Below are 19,807 nucleotides of genomic sequence, written 5' to 3'. Positions count from 1 at the left end.
TTTCGTGGCTCAGAGCGATGTCAATTTCAGACCCCTGGATTCTGCCTCAGACCAAAGACCTTCTATCTCAGGGGCCGTTCCTACATCCTCAAGTAAAAGGAATGAACTTGACTGTCTGGAATTTGAGAGGCAGTTACTAGAGCTTAGAGGATTTTCTAGAGGGTTAATAAATACCCTCATGAGGAGTAGAAAGCCTTCCACTACCAGAATTTATGTTAGGATTTGGAAGAAATTTCTTGAATTCCATACTGCACAACTCTCTTCGGAGGTTCCTATATTCTCAATATTAGAATTTCTACAGAGGGGTCTGGACTTGGGACTCTCGGTTAGCACGATAAAGGTCCAAATTTCGGCTCTAGGAGCTCTGTTTAATTCTGATGTTGCAGGCAATAGATGGATATCTAGGTTTATTTCCGCATGCGAGAGATCAAAACCTATTAAGATACCACAGATTCCTCAGTGGGATCTGACGTTAGTCCTGGATGCATTGACACAAAGCCCTTTTGAGCCTCTTCAGACAGCCTCTTTGAAGCATGTCTCATTAAAGACGATATTACTAGTGGCATTAGTATCTGCCAGAAGGGTGAGTGATCTCCATGCCTTATCAGTAGATCCTCCATTCCTATCAGTGACTTCTGACAGAATAGTTTTAAAGACAGATCCATGTTATCTCCCTAAGGTAGCCACTAGTTTTCATAGGTCTCAGGAGATCTTGTTACCTACCTTTTATGAGGACCACTCGACTCCAGAAGAAGCTAGGCTTCATACCCTAGACGTTAAAAGAGCTATTCTAACTTATATAGAAAGAACTAGGGACTGGAGGGAGAGTAGGGCTCTCTTTGTGTCTTTCCAGGGGAAAAACAAGGGATCCAGAGTCACAAAGAGCACACTGTCGCGCTGGATCCGGGATGCTATAATCTTGGCGTACAGATCTAAGGGAAGAGATCCTCCTCTGCATATCGGAGCACACTCCACTAGAGCCTTATCGACTTCCTGGGCAGAAAGAGCGAACGTGCCAATACACCTTATATGTAAGGCTGCAACTTGGTCTTCGCCTAATACCTTCTATAAGCACTATAGACTAGACCTATCTGCTGCTTCTGATCTAACCTTCGGGGTGTCGGTTCTCGGCTCAGTTAACCCACCCAATCTATAATCTCTGTAAATCTCTCAGTGGGTGCTGTCGTGGCGAATAGAAAATACCGGATTACTCACCGGTAATGCTCTTTTATAGAGCCCACGACAGCACCCATTCGATTCCCTCCCATTTCTTTATTTAGTTGCACGTGGTGTCTTAATAGGGAGATGTATATAATACAGTTAAATGATATGAAGTTGTAAATATGTATATATGCCTAAACCTGTTAAACTAAAAAACCTGGCGGCGGTTCCTCCTATTCTCTGTAAAACAACTGAGGAGCGAGGGGGGGCCGCCCCTTTTATCTCTCTGTAGGTTTCCTGTTCCCAGGGGCGGATCCCCTCTCTCAGTGGGTGCTGTCGTGGGCTCTATAAAAGAGCATTACCGGTGAGTAATCCGGTATTTCTCTCTGCACCTGTTTGAATCACCGTGTGATAATATAGACTTTACCACTTATAAAACTGTGTCCTGTAGTTGTCTTGTTCCACGCAAAGAGTCTCCTGAGTTATCCCCTATAATTATTACAGGGGGGTGCATGTTACCTTTGTTGTAAAAAGGGCCACTTTGTGGGTACATGTCCTTACCGAACTCGTATTAAACAAACCGCCGGAAAACTGGAGGGCCCGGATATCGGGAAGGCTAGCAACCCGGATGTATATGTCACCTCTGTGGGTAGTACACAGTTTTTTTTTCTAGCAGCCGTAATGCACATGGGTGGAATTAAGGTGGATGTGTCTGCATTTCTGGACAGTAGGGTGGGTTGGTTCGTCCAGGTCCAAGGCCACATCCTCTGCCTAGACCCTTACCCATAATTGCCATCAACTCCACCCCCTTAAGACATGGGCCCTTTACTCAAGTTGTCCGAGACTTGCAGCTTCAGGTGGGGGCCATACACACTGAGGTGTTGGACTGTTATGTGCTAGAGGGTCTGTCTTCACCTGTGGTACTGGGACTTCCTTGGCTCACTCTGCACAATCCTATTATAGATTGGCAGACTTAGGAAATAGCTAAATGAAGTGTGTACTGTCAAGGACACTGCTTGGGTACCCAGTTGGCAGGGGTGGGTACCCGGTTGGCTGGGGTAGATACCCAGTCTGTGCCTAATTACCTTTCGGATTTTGAGGATGTGTTCTCTGAGCACTCGAGCCAAGAACTCCCTCCCCATCGCCCTTATGATGGCGCCATTAATCTCGTTCCTGCTGCCAAGCTGCCCAAGAGCAGACACTATAATATCTCTGGTCCAGACAGGCCATGAAGGACTACATCATTGAAAGCCTGGCTAAGGTTCGTATCAGACCATTTTCATTCCCCATTGCCATGGGGTTCTTTTTTGTAAAGAAAAAATATGGGGGGTTACGCCCTTGCCTGGATTTCCGGGAACTCAATGCAATCACTGTCCATGATCCGAATCCGCTCCCTCTCATCCCTGACCTTTTTAATCAAATTAGGGGAGCAAAATGGTTCTCTAAGATGGACCTCAGGGGGCATATAATCTCATCTGCATTAAAGAGGGAGATGAGTGGAAAATGGCGTTCAATACAGCTGAGGGATGCTATGAGAATCTGGTGATGCTTTTTGGATTGACGAATGCACCCATCGTCTTTTTCAGCACTTTATAAATGACGTCTTTGGTCACTTGGTAGGCATATTCATTGTGATCTATCTGGATGACATACTCATTTATTCACCTGATCGTGAGTCACACCAGGTACATGTCAGGCAGTGTTAGCACCACGCCGGATCCCTGCTCTGACAGGTAGGGTCTCTGGCATGTTTTTTCACTCACCCATGCTGCAGACAGTTCTTCCCTTCCTCATGCTCTGCATGCTTCCAGCCAGTTCTCTAGCCATGTCCTTAAGGCACACGCGTGTGTGTGTTCCTGCCCTCTTAAAGGGTCAGCGTGTGCACTTGCTATTTCCTCCCCAGCTGATGGCTGTGGGACATTATGTACAGGTCCTTCTCAAAAAATTAGCATATAGTGTTAAATTTCATTATTTACCATAATGTAATGATTACAATTAAACTTTCATATATTATAGATTCATTATCCACCAACTGAAATTTGTCAGGTCTTTTATTGTTTTAATACTGATGATTTTGGCATACAACTCCTGATAACCCAAAAAACCTGTCTCAATAAATTAGCATATTTCACCCGACCAATCAAATAAAAGTGTTTTTTAATACCAAACAAAAAAACCATCAAATAATAATGTTCAGTTATGCACTCAATACTTGGTCGGGAATCCTTTGGCAGAAATGACTGCTTCAATGCGGCGTGGCATGGAGGCAATCAGCCTGTGACACTGCTGAGATGTTATGGAGGCCCAGGATGCTTCCATAGCGGCCTTAAGCTCATCCAGAGTGTTGGGTCTTGCGTCTCTCAACTTTCTCTTCACAATATCCCACAGATTCTCTATGGGGTTCAGGTCAGGAGAGTTGGCAGGCCAATTGAGCACAGTAATACCATGGTCAGTAAACCATTTACCAGTGGTTTTGGCACTGTGAGCAGGTGCCAGGTCGTGCTGAAAAATGAAATCTTCATCTCCATAAAGCATTTCAGCCGATGGAAGCATGAAGTGCTCCAAAATCTCCTGATAGCTAGCTGCATTGACCCTGCCCTTGATGAAACACAGTGGACCAACACCAGCAGCTGACATGGCACCCCACACCATCACTGACTGTGGGTACTTGACACTGGACTTCAGGCATTTTGGCATTTCCTTCTCCCCAGTCTTCCTCCAGACTCTGGCACCTTGATTTCCGAATGACATGCAAAATTTGCTTTCATCAGAAAAAAGTACTTGGGACCACTTAGCAACAGTCCAGTGCTGCTTCTCTGTAGCCCAGGTCAGGCGCTTCTGCCGCTGTTTATGGTTCAAAAGTGGCTTTACCTGGGGAATGCGGCACCTGTAGCCCATTTCCTGCACACGCCTGTGCACGGTGGCTCTGGATGTTTCCACACCAGACTCAGTCCACTGCTTCCTCAGGTTCCCCAAGGTCTGGAATCGGTCCTTCTCCACAATCTTCCTCAGGGTCCGGTCACCTCTTCTCGTTGTACAGCGTTTTCTGCCACATTGTTTCCTTCCAACAGACTTACCATTGAGGTGCCTTGATACAGCACTCTGGGAACAGCCTATTTGTTGAGAAATTTCTTTCTGGGTCTTACCCTCTTGCTTGAGGGTGTCAATGATGGCCTTCTTGACATCTGTCAGGTCGCTAGTCTTACCCATGATGGGGGTTTTGAGTAATGAACCAGGCAGGGAGTTTTTAAAAGCCTCAGGTATCTTTTGCATGTGTTTAGAGTTAATTAGTTGATTCAGAAGATTAGGGTAATAGGTCGTTTAGAGAACCTTTTCTTGATATGCTAATTTATTGAGACAGGTTTTTTGGGTTATCAGGAGTTGTATGCCAAAATCATCAGTATTAAAACAATAAAAGACCTGACAAATTTCAGTTGGTGGATAATGAATCTATAATATATGAAAGTTTAATTGTAATCATTACATTATGGTAAATAATGAAATTTAACACTATATGCTAATTTTTTGAGAAGGACCTGTATATATTGCTTTCTCCCCACTGGGGAGGTGCCTGAGCGGCCTTCCTGTTTACAGTCTATGTTGTGCAAGGTTGCATACCAGTGCAAGTCCTGTTTGCTGCATGCCAGTGCAAATCTTGCTTGCTGCACTCTGATGTAAATCCTGCCACCTGCTACACTCTGATGCAAATCCTGCTGCACTCTGATGCAAATCCTGCCTGCTGTACTACAGTGTAATTCCTGCTTGCTGCACTCTGATGAAAAGCTCTGACACAAACTCTGTCTGAGGAAACTCTGACACAAACTGCTGCACTCGGATATCAACTTGGTCAGCTGCACTCTGATGCAAGCTCTGCCTGTTGCTCCATCCAGTCTGTCCTTCTGGGTCCAGCTGCTGCGCGACAGATGGTCTGTTCTGGAGTGGCACCTGGCGTTCATCGGGAGCCAAGTCTAACCTCCCCATCAGAGGCTCTAGTGAACAGTCAGGTGATCGCTTAGTCACACCCCTCCAGGCTCTCCGTGGTCCGTGGCATAGTGGTTCCACAAACCATATCCGTTTTACAGGCACGAGCGAGTGCATTAGCACAGCTCCTGGCTGTAAAATGATTTAACCCCATCAGATGGATTTACATCGTGGGACATAACGACGGAATGTATGAGATATTGTTGTTTGTTTTTTTAACTTTGTTTCAGGATGATGGTCTTCTGGTGGATTAAGAGGCTAATAAAATATTACAACAACATGTGTCTTTATTTCATTAAAATACTTGTAAATAATGTGTGTGTGTTTTATTAACCATTTCGTACTATTGGATTAATAATGGATAGGTGTCATAATTGACGCCTTTCCATTATTAATCTGGCTTAATGTCACCTTACAATAGCAAGGTGACATTAACCCTTCATTACCCCATTTCCCACCGCTACACAGGAGTGGGAAGAGAGTGGCCAAGTGCCAGAATAGGCGCATCTTCCAGATGTGCCTTTTCTGGGGTGGCTGGGGGCAGATGTTTTTAGCCAGGGGGGGCCAATAACCATGGACCCTCTCTAGGCTATTAATATCTGCCCTCAGTCACTGGCTTTACCACTCTGGCGGAGAAAATTGCGCGGGAGCCCACGCCAATTTTTTCCGCGATTTAACCCTTTATTTTACAAACTAGAGCGCCCAAATTTTGCACATACACACTACTAACATTAGTAGTGTGGAATATGCAAAAAAAAAGGGATATGAGATGGTTTACTGTTTGTAAACCATGTCTCATATAATGTCGAGTTTGGGAAGGAGAAATGAAAAGCCGGCAATTGAATTACCGGCTTTTCACATATCTCGCGCTGAATTAAATATAAATACAGTGTGTATATATATATATATATATATATATATATATATATATATATATATATATATGTGTGTCTCAATGACACATATATATATATATAGATACTGTATGTATGTTTTAACGAACATTTGAGCCCAAAAATCCATTAGATGTTGGTTTTGCAAGCCTGCGAGAAAATCTCGCAGTACGGATGCCATACGGATTACATACGGAGGATGCCATGCGCAAAATACGCTGACACACCCTGCCTACGGATGACATACGGATCACTATTTTGGGGACTTTTCTGCGTATTACGGCCGTAAAAAACGGACCGTATTTACATACGCTGAGTGTGACGCCGGCCTTAAAGTGATGACAGCTTTCTCTTCAGGTCAATACTATTACAGTGATACCAGATTTATAAAAATATCTATATACTTTGATATTTTTGTAAAAAAAAATGTTGTTTTTATAAAAACATAGAATTTGTCAGTGCATCTCCATATCATAAGAGCTGTAACTTATTTTTACTGCCAACAAGGTCACATGAGGGCTGGTGTCTTGCGGGATGCGTTGATGTTTTCAATGATACTTTGATACATGTTTTTTTTACATATAATTTCTTTATTTCTTTTTATTATTTTTTATGTGACAGTATGATGAAAAAGCTACATTTTTTCCATGTTTTTTTCTTTTATTATTCTTTATGGAGAAAAATAACCGTACGGGAAAAATTGTGATAATTTTAACCCCTTCATGACCTTGGGATTTTCCATTTTTCCGTGTTCGTTTTTCGCTCCCCTCCTTCCCAGAGCCACAACTTTTTTATTTTTCCGTCAATTTGGCCATGTGAGGGCTTATTTTTTGCGGGACGAGTTGTTCTTTTGAACGACATCATTGGTTTTACCATGTCGTGTACTAGAAAACGGGAAAAAAATTCCAAGTGCGGTGAAATTGCAAAAAAAGTGCAATCCCACACTTGTTTTTTGCTTGGCTTTTTTGCTAGGTTCATTAAATGCTAAAACTGACCTGCCATTATGATTCTTCAGGTCAATACGAGTTCATAGACACCTAACATGACTAGGTTATTTTTTATCTAAGTGGTGAAAAAAATTCCAAACTTTGCTAAAAAAAAAAAAAAAAAAATTGCGCCATTTTCCGATACTCGTAGCGTCTCCATTTTTCATGATCTGGGGTCGGTTGAGGGCTTATTTTTTGCGTGCTGGGCTGGCGTTTTTAATGATAGCATTTTGGTGCAGATACGTTCTTTTGATCGCCCGTTATTGCATTTTAATTCAATGTCACGGCAACCAAAAAAAGTAATTCTGGCGTTTCGAATTTTTTTCCCGCTACAAGGTTTAGTGATCAGGTTAATGCTTTTTTTTTATTGATAGATCGAGCGATTCTGAACACGGCGATACCAAATATGTGTAGGTTTGAGGTTTTTTTTATTGATTTGTTTTGATTGGGGCGAAAGGGGGGTGATTTAAACTTTTATATATTTTTTATTTTTTTCATATTTTTTTTTTTTACTTTTTTTTTTACTTTTGCCATGCATCAATAGCCTCCACAGGAGGCTAGAAGCAGGCACCACTCGATCGGCTCTGCTACATAGCAGCGATCTGATGTTCGCTGCTATGTAGCAGAATTACAGGTGTGCTGTGAGCGCCGACCACAGGGTGGCGCTCACAACTGCCGGGGATCAGTAACCATAGAGGTCTCAAGGACCTCTATGGTTACTATTCTGAAGCATCGCCGACCTCCTATCATGTGACGGGGGTCGGCGATGCGGTCACTTCCGGCCGCCCGGCCGGAAGCGGTAGTTAAATGCCGCTGTCTGTACTATCCCGTCCGAGGTCAGAAAGGGGTTAAGGATTGGGTTGTTCCGGATGCAGCGATAATCAATTTTGTGTACGTTTTTTGTTTATTTTTGTATTTACATAGTGATGAAACTATTTTCCACAAATTTTCCATGCTTTTTTTTGCTTTTTTACAAAATTTTATTGAACTTTTTAATTTTTTTTTGTCCTATTATGGGACCTAATATTTTACACTTTAATAGCTGGTCTCATACACTGCAATTCATTATTCAGACATTATTTTTGGACAATCGAGTACTATCTATGTTTCATAGTCTATGAGGCTGTTAACAGGTCAGAACATTTTTACGGACCAAGCAGTCTGCACCAAAACAGAGACAAGTCCAATTTTAATCCAACCTATGGATTACACTTCCCAATGCAAGTTTATGAGTCCAAGAAAAGAAATCGGACATCACTCAGATGCCATGTTTGTTTGGTAGGAGGAGCTTGAAAAAACTTCTTGAATGCAAAAAAACTGATAAAACTCTGATGGTAAAAACTTATGCATGGACCAAACACTGATGAAAATCTGATCCAAGACACTGATGAAAATTGGACTGTTTTTTTCACACAAGAAAAATTACTGATGTCTGAATAAGGCTAGGTTCACATTTGCGGTTGAGTCCGCAGCGTATCGTCCACAACCGCATGCAAAAACACATGCAAATGCAGCGTTTTTTATCCGCATCAGCTTACGCATTACGGGGAAAAACCACAGCACTTGCATGCGTTCTTACATGCATTTGCACTTTTTATGCGCATGCGTTTGATATTTCCAGGAGGGCGTGTCTCAATGGGCGCGTCTAAATCAGTTCCTGGACATGAGCAGTCCGAAGTACGCAAGCACATCGAACGCATGTGTATGCCAAGACATGCGTACGCATGCGTTCCCATAGACAGTAATGCTTTTTTGTTTAGTAAAATGAAAATATATTATCAGGTCATGTATCTAATGTACGGTATTTGTCTGGAAATTGTATCCGACTGTGTTAATGGCGTGTCATATGCTTTCATAAAAAATACATGATTTAAAAAAAAAAGACAGTAATGCTTTTTTAACGCACTCATCCGCATGCGCATGCCTGCGCATATTTGACGGAAATTTGCCGCCTCAAAAATTCCAACATGGTGCGTTAGCCGTGCCCCACCGCACACCACGAAAAGACGCATGCGTAAGCAAACCCGGGCTAACACATGCCAACGCATGCACCTGCGTCTACAATGTTAAAGATAGGAAATCAAGACGCATGCGGATGTATGCATCAGAAATGCTGCGGACACAGTCAGTGCAGGGAAGCTCTCGGCAGCAGCGCAGCATTAGCAAGCGCTCCTGCCGAAAGCAGTTTTAACCCTGTGGACGCCGGCGGGGGACGTGACAGACATCAGAATGTGAGTATGTAGTGTTTTTTTTTTTTTTTTTTTTTTTACTTTTACAATGGTAACCAGGGTAAATATCGGGTTACTAAGCGCGGCCCTGCGCTTAGTAACCTGATGTTTACCCTGGTTACCCGGGTGCTGCAGGGGGACTTCGGCATCGTTGAAGACAGTTTCAACAATGCCGAAGTCCTTCCCCTGATCGTTAGTCGCTGGAGAGAGCTGTCTGTGTGACAGCTCCCCAGCGACCACACAACGACTTACCAACGATCACGGCCAGGTCGTATCGCTGATCGTTGGTAAGACGTTTAGTGTAACAGTACCTTTAGGCTATCTAGACAAGATATCTTGCTATTGAGATGCAGAAATACTGTATGTGATTTGCATTGTGTATGTAATGAATCCAACTTCATAAATAATTCACAATCTAATTGATACAGAAGAGCAAGCTCAGCATTCTGTGAAGCCAAGGGCAATCACACGAGAGCATCGGCTGTACTGATGGAACGATTTCCACTCTGAATTGTGTTTATGACTCCAACTCAATAATGAAAAGCTTTAGAACTACACAGTGCTCCTACTAATAACTAATGATAAAACAAGTGAGTGAAAATTTATCTGGTGGAAAGTTAGTGAACATGCATGAGGGATGCTATCGTTAATTCTAGAATTTTTGCCTTAGCTACTAAAATGTCTTGTCCAATGACTGTGTTACATTCACGCCCGGACTGTTTAGTGCAAGCGTGTATCGTGGATCCACTGTGCCACGGATCAGACTTACCCAAGAGAGGCATGTCTAAGTAGCTAACTTGGTGTTCGCTGGAGCCTCTAGTGGTGAGGTCAGGCTTATGCGGCAGATAGATGCCAGGAACCACTCCAGGGTGGCATCCGGCAGTAGCAGCTGACCCCAAAAAGGACAAGATGCTGTAACGGCAAGTGCACGCAGGTACTATAGGTATAATGTCTGTTACAACCGATTCACAGACAGGTAACTACTGGCAGCCACGGCTGGTATGCAGACAGGTCAGTGCAGGTGGGCACAACTAATATACAGGAAAGTGCTGGCGGTCATGGCTGAGATACTGGCAGGCAGGTGGGCATGGCCGAGATATTGGCAGGCAAGCTGGCATGGCTGAGATACTGGTAGGCAGTGGTAGGACCCAGTTCAGACTGGATGAAGAGGGACAGCTTCAGGAAGAATTGGGTCACTGGCAGGTATGTCTGGAATACAGGAATAGGTAGGACCCAGTTAAGACTGAACAGACAGAGAAGCGCAGGTGCCGACAGGCAGGGAAATGCTGGTGCTGACAGGCAGGAAAGTGCAGGTGCCGACAGGCAGGGAATCACAGATGCGGACAGGCAGAGAAGCGCAGATGCAGAAAGGCAGGGAACTGCAGATGCAGACAGGCAGGGAACAGCAGATGCAGACAGGTTCACACAAGACCAATACAAAGACAGGTACACACAGGACAGCCAGAGCCAGACTTAGGCTACTTTCACACTAGCGTCGCTTGCTGTACGTCGCAATGCGTCGTTTTGGAGAAAAAACGCATCCTGCAAAGTTGCCCGCAGGATGTATTTTTTCTCCATAGGCTTGCATTAGCGACGCTTTGCGACGTATGGCCACACGTCGCATCCGTCGTGCGACGGATGCGTCGTGTTTTGGCGGACCGGCGGCACAAAAAAAGCTACATGTAACGTTTCTCCTCCCCAGAACTCACAATGGGGCAGCAGATGCGTTGTAAAACTGCATCCGCTGCCCACGTTGTGCTACATAACACACTGTCCGTCGGTACGTCGGGCCGACGGTTTGTGACAGCCCGTACCGACGGACTAGTGTGAAAGTAGCCTTAGGCCGGCCTCACACTAGCGAGTTTTACGGACGTAAGAGCGCAGAAATTACGTCCGTAAAACTCGCAAAATAAACGGCACAATTATTCTCAATGGGGCTGCTCCTATTAGCCGTATATTATGGTTCAGTATTATACGGCTTTCTACGGCCGTACAAAATCGCAGCATGCTGCGTTTGTCAGCGTATTGCGCAAAAAAATCGCTAATGAAAGTCTATGGGGGCGAGAAAAATACAGATTCCACACGGACCTGCAGTGTGACTTGCGAGAAATACGCAGCGGTGTTAGTGAAAAGTCGGTAATTCAATTGCCGGCTTTTCATTTCTCCTGCTCAAACCCGACAGGATATGAGACATGGTTTACATACAGTAAACCATCTCATATCCCTTTTTTTTTTTGCATATTCCACACTACTAATGTTAGTAGTGTGTATGTGCAAAATTTCAGCGCTGTAGCTGCTGAAATAAAGGGTTAAATTGCGGAAAAAATTGGCGTGGGCTCCCGCGCAATTTTCTCCGCCAGAATGGTAAAGCCAGTGACTGAGGGCAGATATTAATAGCCTAGAGAGGGTCCATGGTTATTGGCCCCCCCGTGGCTAAAAACATCTGCCCCCAGCCACCCCAGAAAAGGCACATCTGGAAGATGCGCCTATTCTGGCACTTGGCCACTCTCTTCCCACTCCCTGTAGCGGTGGGATATGGGGTAATGAAGGGTTAATGCCACCTTGCTATTGTAAGGTGACATTAAGCCAGATTAATAATGGAGAGGCGTCAATTATGACACCTATCCATTATTAATCGAATTGTTGGAAAGGGTTAAAAAACACACACACACATGATTTAAAAGTAGTTTAATGAAATAAACACAGCGGTTGTTGTAATAATTTATTGTTCTCTCAATCCATCAGGAACACCCTCGCTTGGAAAAATAATAAACGCACAAGATACATACCTTCTGGTGAACCGTCTCGTCCCACGAAGTAATCCATCTGAAGGGGTTAACTAATATTACAGGCAGGAGCCCTGCTAAATGCAGCAGTGCTCGTGCTTGTAATTCCCCGGCGAATGAATGAAATGTAGGTCATTGGCCTACATTTCCTTCAGTCGCGGTGATGCGCCCCCTGGTGGATGTCCTCATATGACCTGGAGCGTGGGAAAAAGTTCCCAGGCTGCAGTTCATGAGAACATCCACCAGAGGGCACCTCACCGCGACTCAATGTAAGTACAGATCCTGCTTTCCTTTCAGCACCCGGGGATTACAGGCACGAGCGAGTGGTTTATCGCAGCTCGTGCCTGTAATATTAGTTAACCCCTTCAGATGGATTACTTCGTGGGACGAGACGGTTCACCAGAAGGTATGTATCTTGTGCGTTTATTATTTTTCCAAGCGAGGGTGTTCCTGATGGATTGAGAGAGCAATAAATTATTAAAACAACCGCTGTGTTTATTTCATTAAACTACTTTTAAATCATGTGTGTGTGTGTTTTTTAACCCTTTCCAACAATTGGATTAATAATGGATAGGTGTCATAATTGACGCCTCTCCATTATTAATCTGGCTTAATGTCACCTTCCAATAGCAAGGTGGCATTAACCCTTCATTACCCCATATCCCACCTCTACAGGGAGTGGGAAGAGAGTGGCCAAGTGCCAGAATAGGCGCATCTTCCAGATGTGCCTTTTCTGGGGTGGCTGGGGGCAGATGTTTTTAGCCACGGGGGGGCCAATAACCATGGACCCTCTCCTGGCTATTAATATCTGCCCTCAGTCACTGGCTTTACCATTCTGGCGGAGAAAATTGCGCGGGAGCCCACGCCAATTTTTTCCGCAATTTAACCCTTTATTTCAGCAGCTACAGCGCTGAAATTTTGCACATACACACTACTAACATTAGTAGTGTGGAATATGCAAAAAAAAGGGGATATGAGATGGTTTACTGTATGTAAACCATGTCTCATATCCTGTCGGGTTTGTGCAGGAGAAATGAAAAGCCGGCAATTGAATTACCGACTTTTCACAGATATCGCGCTGAATGAAATCTAAATACAGAATATATATATGTCTCAATGACATATATATATATATATATATATATATATATATATATATATATATATATATATACTGTATATATGTTTTCCCGAACATTTGAGCACATAAATCCATTAGATGTCGGTTTTGCAAGCCTGCGCGAAAATCTCGCAGTACGGATGCCATACGGATTTCATACGGAGGATGCCATGCGCAAAATACGCTGACACACCCTGACTACGGATCAATATTTTGGGAACATTTCTCCGTATTATGGCCGTAGTACGGACGTATAATATGTGGCGTATTGTCTTACGCCAAGTGTGAGGCCGGCCTTACACAAGGTACATACAATGAAGTAGCAAAACTACTAATGCACAGATTAAACAGATTAGAGATAGGTACTGGGTCAGATACTGCAGGTTTTAGAGATAGGTACAGGTGCAGACACAGGGTGTGATTCGAGTCACTATAGAAACAATAAGTCCCAAAAGTGGAGAGAAAGACTACAATAACAGATAGTAATATAATACTACTTTCTGGATAAGTAAAGGGAGGTCAGGTGCAGGAAATGGCCCAGTACAACAAGAGGTAGTCAGAGACAAAATCCAATTCATGAACCGGGGTCAGGAAAGCCAGAAAGGCAATATAGTTTACAGCGAGCAGGCAAAAGAGATGTCAGGTCACAAGTAGTGATGAGCGAGTGTACTCGTTGCTCGGGTTTTCCCGAGCACGCTCGGGTGACCTCCGAGTATTTATGACTGCTTGGAGATTTAGTTTTCATCGCGGCAGCTGAATGATTTACAGCTATTAGCCTGCTTGATTACATGTGGGGATTCCCTAGCAACCAGGCAACCCCCACATGTACTCAGCCTGGCTAGTAGCTGTAAATCATTCAGCTGCCGCGATCAAAATGAAATCTCCGAGCAGTCATAAATACTCGGAGGTCACCCAAGCGTGCTCGAGAAGTACTTGAGAAGTACACTCGCTCATCACTAATCACAAGCAAAGAGTCTTAGGGTACCTTTACACAGTGCAATTTTGATCGCTACGACGGCACGATCTGTGACGTTGCAGCGTCGCACGAGAATCGCTCCAGCGTCGTATACTGCGGTCACACTTTGCAATGCACGGCGCTGGAGCGATAATTTTGTGACGTATTTGCGATGTAGAAGTCGTATGGGACAGTCGTACTGGTCATGTCACACAAGATTCAGAGACAATTCAGAGTACTTAATTGAATTATCTGTGCGTGACGTTCACTAGGGGCGTGTTGTGCTGCTACAGAGTGTGCTGATAGGCCATAGGTTATGTGCACACAATTGGTTGGAAAATTTGTCACCTGAGCACTATTGTTCCCGACACCACCTCACAGTTTTAAATATTTACTTTCTTCACTTTGTACTTGCACAGTTGGTGGACCTGGACGTCGCTTTTTCTGTTCCCCAGGCCAGTCCACACTTGGCACCGCAGTTTTCCAGAGCATTCCACGCTTGGCACCGCAGTTTCCCTGAGCATATTCCACACTTGGCACCACACCTTCCAGGTATGAAAAGACCGCTTGGGCGTAGTGGATGGAGTGATGTAATGTCAGTATGAGCGCCTCGTGCTCGCCGCGGAAGCGATGCGGATGGTACGCTGTTGTGGGTGGTGGGCTATAGAGTGGCGGACGGAACAATGTATGGTCAGTATGAGTGCTTATGGTGTGCTAGAGCGTGGCGGATGGAACAATGTATGGTCGGTATGGTCGGTATGAGCGCCTCGTGCTCGCCGCTGAAGCGATGCGGATGGTACGCTGTTGTGGGTGGTGGGCTATAGAGTGGCGGATGGAACAATGTATGGTCAGTATGAGTGCTTATGGTGTGCTAGAGCATGGCGGATGGAACAATGTATGGTCGGTATGGTCGGTATGAGCGCCTCGTGCTCGCCGCTGAAGCGATGCGGATGGTACGCTGTTGTGGGTGGTGGGCTATAGAGTGGCGGATGGAACAATGTATGGTCAGTATGAGTGCTTATGGTGTGCTAGAGCGTGGCGGATGGAACAATGTATGGTCGGTATGGTCGGTATGAGCGCCTTGTGCTCGCCGCTGAAGCGATGCGGATGGTACGCTGTTGTGGGTGGTGGGCTATAGAGTGGCGGATGGAACAATGTATGGTCAGTATGAGTGCTTATGGTGTGCTAGAGCGTGGCGGATGGAACAATGTATGGTCGGTATGAGCGCCTCGTGCACGCCGCTGAAGCGATGCGGATGGTACGCTGTTGTGACTGGTGGGCTGGAGCATGGCAAATGGAACAATGTGTGGTCAGCATGAGCGCTTTGTGCGGCTGCTTGTATGTAATGTGGTGGTTCGCTGCTTTGGGTTATGGTGGCCTAGGGCGTGGCAGATGGAACAATGTCAGCATGAGCGCTTTTTTGCGGCTGCTTGTATGTATGTGGTGGTTCGCTGTTGTGGGTTATGGTGGCCTAGGGCGTGGCAGATGGAACAATGTATGGTCGGCATGAGTGCTTTGTGTGACTGCTGTAGTGAAGCGGGTGGTGGCATAGGGCGTGGCATATGGGAAAATGAATGCTGTTTTTCAAAGTGGCGTTTGCACCTCTGTGACGGTTTTTTTTTTTGGCCACCTTTCGCTGTTGCTGTTTTAATGCACTATTTGTCAAACGCCTAACTTTATTTGTTTTTATTTTTACAGATGTCTAATCGTGTAGAATTCATACGCGAGTTCCTGGAAATCTACCGGTCTTTCCCATGCCTTTGGAAAATAAAATCGCCTGAGTATTCAAACAGGGAAAAACGTAAGGCCGGATATTCCAAGCTGATCGAATTATACAATCTCCAGGCACCGGAAGAGCAAGCCACAGAAAATGTAGTAAAGAAGAAAATTCAGGCTCTGCGCACGGTCTGGAGGAAGGAGCTGAATAAGGTCCTTCAGAGTTCCAAATCTGGGTCTTCAACAGAAGACGTTTATGTCCCGAAGCTATGGTATTTTGATTCCCTTAATTTTCTTCGGGACCAAGAGGTGCCACGGTCATCGTCGTGTTTGCGGTTGTTGGCACCCGTGGAACCGACAGTACCTCAGAACCACGTCGAGGTGGACTCACAAGGGCAACCAGTAAGTACATCTTTGCAGCACTGTTTCACCAATGTGGCCTATAATTCGACATTATTTTTCAGCTTTTTATCCATCTGATTATACCATGAATTCGAAGTTTTATCATTTTTCTGTACAGACCATAACCCTGTCGCAGAAAAGTATTACATGGCAACATTCTTAACCCATAGCATCTATATATAGCAACTTTTCACATGTATACGAATATATATTTTTTATGCGGTTAGGCTGGTGTACCTCGTTTCTTTTTTGTTTTTAATAATTTCCTTTTTTATTTTCTCCCTAGGAGGAGAGTGCACAGGACAGTGGACAGGATAGTTCCCAGGACAATGCACAGGACTGCTCCAGCAGTGAAATAGTGGAGGTTGCACCTGCACGGAGTCAATGGAGGCAGGGTTCGAGGAAGCGGAAAGCCACCTCGGACGTGTCCCATGAACTGTTGAGCATGGCCAAAAAGGTGTTGACGCGCAAAACCAGCCCTGCTTTGGAGGCTTTTGGACTGTACATCACTGATAAACTTTCTACAATGGAAGCAAGGCAGCAAACTTTAACCGAGCGTCTTATCTTTGAGGCTGTTAGTAAGGGATTGGATGGCAGTTTGGATGAAAACACACGGTTGGTTTCATCCCGTCCAGTCGAGCGGCCAGAGTCCGCATATTGCCCACCCTATTGGCCACAAACTCCAGTACGGCCCAATTTCCCCGTGTCCCACTTTGGCCCGTCACACCAAAACTCATACCCGACAATGCCGTCTCACATTTCTTCTCCCATCAGGCACCTTCAAGCTCGGAACGAAGATTCGGTGTATCACGATTTGTGATTTTATTTTTTTGGTTTTCTTACGGATTTTTAAATTGTAATGTTGTTAAGAATTGGTTCAAAATAAAAACTTTTAATTTAACTTCACTCTCAACAGCTTGTTTGGTGGGATATATATATTTTTAAATTAACAAACTTTTTTTAGCTGTACAACACACAACCAAAAATGTTCAGACACTTGCTTTCTATTTTGGCCCCGCCGCCAACTGTTGGCACATGTCCCGAAGCTTCTGCAGCTCCCCCATTGCCACATTCTGCTGCTCCTGAATCCGCGACATAGTGTGGATAAGCCTTTCTATACCGGCTTCCAGATCCTCCTTGTACACACCGACGTCGGCTGTGGGTCAAAAAACATATCATTAATAACACAGTAGTCTCCCGATGTGTCTTTGCTTCTGTGAAGGAAAAAAACGAGACTGTCAGCATATATGGCAATACTGACTGCGGGGGGGGGGGTTGGGGTTGGAAAAAAAAAAAAAAAAAATTAGCATATATGGCAACACTGGCTGCCGGGGGAGGGGGGGGGAAGGGGACCTGCAACCAAATCCAAATCACATTATTGTGGGAACCTACTAGGATCTGGAGGAGTTGACCCGGAGGGCTCTGGGACATCAGAGGCGGTGTGTGATGCCTCGTGTCGGCGGCGCTGTCTCTTTGCCTCTGTGATGGAAAAAAAAAAAGGTCTGTTAGCACATATGGCAACACTGGCTGCCGGGGGAGGGGGGGAAGGGGACCTGCAACCAAATCCATAATCACATTATTGTGGGAACCTACTAGGATCTGGAGGAGTTGACCCGGAGGGCTCTGGGACATCAGAGGCGGTGTGTGATGCCTCGTGTCGGCGGCGCTGTCTCTTTGCCTCTGTGATGGAAAAAAAAAAAAGGTCTGTTAGCACATATGGCAACACTGGCTGCCGGGGGAGGGGGGGGGAAGGGGACCTGCAACCAAATCCAAATCACATTATTGTGGGAACCTACTAGGATCTGGAGGAGTTGACCCGGAGGGCTCTGGGACATCAGAGGCGGTGTGTGATGCCTCGTGTCGGCGGCGCTGTCTCTTTGCCTCTGTGATGGAAAAAAAAAAAAAAAAGGTCTGTTAGCACATATGGCAACACTGGCTGCCGGGGGAGGGGGGGGGAAGGGGACCTGCAACCAAATCCAAATCACATTATTGTGGGAACCTACTAGGATCTGGAGGAGTTGACCCGGAGGGCTCTGGGACATCAGAGGCGGTGTGTGATGCCTCGTGTCGGCGGCGCTGTCTCTTTGCCTCTGTGATGGAAAAAAAAAAAAAAAAAAAAAGGTCTGTTAGCACATATGGCAACACTGGCTGCCGGGGGAGGGGGGGGGAAGGGGACCTGCAACCAAATCCAAATCACATTATTGTGGGAACCTACTAGGATCTGGAGGAGTTGACCCGGTGGGCTCTGGGACATCAGAGGCGGTGTGTGATGCCTCGTGTCGGCGGCGCTGTCTCTTTGCCTCTGTGATGGAAAAAAAAAAAAAAAAAAAAAGGTCTGTTAGCACATATGGCAACACTGGCTGCCGGGGGAGGGGGGGGGTAAGGGGACCTGCAACCAAATCCAAATCACATTATTGTGGGAACCTACTAGGATCTGGAGGAGTTGACCCGGAGGGCTCTGGGACATCAGAGGCGGTGTGTGATGCCTCGTGTCGGCGGCGCTGTCTCTTTGCCTCTGTGATGGAAAAAAAAAAAAAAAAAAAAAGGTCTGTTAGCACATATGGCAACACTGGCTGCCGGGGGAGGGGGGGGGAAGGGGACCTGCAACCAAATCCAAATCACATTATTGTGGGAACCTACTAGGATCTGGAGGAGTTGACCCGGTGGGCTCTGGGACATCAGAGGCGGTGTGTGATGCCTCGTGTCGGCGGCGCTGTCTCTTTGCCTCTGTGATGGAAAAAAAAAAAAAAAAAAAAGGTCTGTTAGCACATATGGCAACACTGGCTGCCGGGGGAGGGGGGGGGGGAAGGGGACCTGCAACCAAATCCAAATCACATTATTGTGGGAACCTACTAGGATCTGGAGGAGTTGACCCGCAGGGCTCTGGGACATCAGAGGCGGTGTGTGATGCCTCGTGTCGGCGGCGCTGTCTCTTTGCCTCTGTGATGGAAAATAAAAGTTCGGTCAGCAGTTAGCTGTGCCACATAGTACTTTTCACCGTTCATACTGTCCCATAGCTGTGCCACATAGTGGCTCTGCAACGTTCAAACTGCCCCATAGCTGTGCCACATAGTGGCTCTGCAACGTTCAAAATGCCCCATAGCTGTGCCACATAGTGGCTCTGCAATGTTCAAACTGCCCCATAGCTGTGCCACATAGTGGCTCTGCAATGTTCAAACTGCCCCATAGCTGTGCCACATAGTGGCTCTGCAACGTTCAAACTGCCCCATAGCTGTGCCACATAGTGGCTCTGCAACGTTCAAAATGCCCCATAGCTGTGCCACATAGTGGCTCTGCAACGTTCAAACTGCCCCATAGCTGTGCCACATAGTGGCTCTGCAACGTTCAAACTGCCCCATAGCTGTGCCACATAGTGGCTCTGCAACGTTCAAACTGCCCCATAGCTGTGCCACATAGTGGCTCTGCAACGTTCAAAATGCCCCATAGCTGTGCCACATAGTGGCTCTGCAACGTTCAAACTGCCCCATAGCTGTGCCACATAGTGGCTCTGCAACGTTCAAACTGCCCCATAGCTGTGCCACATAGTGGCTCTGCAACGTTCAAAATGCCCCATAGCTG

The 19,807-nt window shown here is 45.7% G+C and overlaps 2 protein-coding genes across 4 annotated transcripts; one reads left to right on the top strand and one right to left on the bottom strand.

The window, feature by feature from the left end:
- The first annotated feature begins 15,511 nt into the window (after positions 1 to 15,511).
- Positions 15,512 to 17,081, top strand: LOC143818090 (uncharacterized). The gene is made up of 2 exons (XM_077299518.1): positions 15,512 to 16,228; positions 16,515 to 17,081. Exons 1-2 carry the CDS (start codon positions 15,809 to 15,811, stop codon positions 17,046 to 17,048), a joined length of 954 nt encoding a protein of 317 aa, XP_077155633.1. The 5' UTR covers positions 15,512 to 15,808; the 3' UTR covers positions 17,049 to 17,081.
- A 153-nt stretch (positions 17,082 to 17,234) lies between these two features.
- Positions 17,235 to 19,220, bottom strand: LOC143818089 (uncharacterized). Of its 3 annotated transcripts, XR_013224301.1 has the most exons (8): positions 19,082 to 19,220; positions 18,869 to 18,955; positions 18,657 to 18,743; positions 18,232 to 18,530; positions 18,025 to 18,111; positions 17,822 to 17,908; positions 17,621 to 17,707; positions 17,235 to 17,384 (listed from the first exon to the last, which is right to left on the bottom strand). XR_013224301.1 is itself a non-coding variant. In XM_077299517.1 (6 exons), exons 2-6 carry the CDS (start codon positions 18,268 to 18,270, stop codon positions 17,343 to 17,345), a joined length of 342 nt encoding a protein of 113 aa, XP_077155632.1. In that variant the 5' UTR covers positions 18,271 to 18,530; positions 18,657 to 19,220; the 3' UTR covers positions 17,235 to 17,342. The 3 variants fall into 3 exon arrangements, 1 of the variants encoding a protein (XP_077155632.1); XR_013224300.1 differs by having other exon boundaries at positions 18,657 to 18,955; XM_077299517.1 differs by having other exon boundaries at positions 18,657 to 19,220.
- Between the last annotated feature and the right edge of the window lie 587 nt (positions 19,221 to 19,807).

The sequence above is a fragment of the Ranitomeya variabilis genome, chromosome 3 (genome assembly GCF_051348905.1).
Source record: "Ranitomeya variabilis isolate aRanVar5 chromosome 3, aRanVar5.hap1, whole genome shotgun sequence".
Taxonomy (NCBI): Eukaryota; Metazoa; Chordata; class Amphibia; order Anura; family Dendrobatidae; genus Ranitomeya; species Ranitomeya variabilis.
This window is presented reverse-complemented; position numbering and strand designations above follow the sequence as displayed.

What these genes read in the sequence shown, in the direction of transcription:
- LOC143818090 (XM_077299518.1), top strand. Translation starts at nt 15,809, where the DNA reads ATGTCTAATCGTGTAGAATTCATACGCGAGTTCCTGGAAATCTACCGG. An exon ending in TGGACTCACAAGGGCAACCA is followed by an intron (nt 16,229 to 16,514) that starts GTAAGTACATCT and finishes TTTTCTCCCTAG; the next exon opens with GAGGAGAGTGCACAGGACAG.
- LOC143818089 (XM_077299517.1), bottom strand. Translation starts at nt 18,270, where the DNA reads ATGTCCCAGAGCCCTCCGGGTCAACTCCTCCAGATCCTA. An exon ending in GTCAACTCCTCCAGATCCTA is followed by an intron (nt 18,112 to 18,231) that starts GTAGGTTCCCAC and finishes TTTCCATCACAG; the next exon opens with AGGCAAAGAGACAGCGCCGC. An exon ending in GTCAACTCCTCCAGATCCTA is followed by an intron (nt 17,708 to 17,821) that starts GTAGGTTCCCAC and finishes TTTCCATCACAG; the next exon opens with AGGCAAAGAGACAGCGCCGC.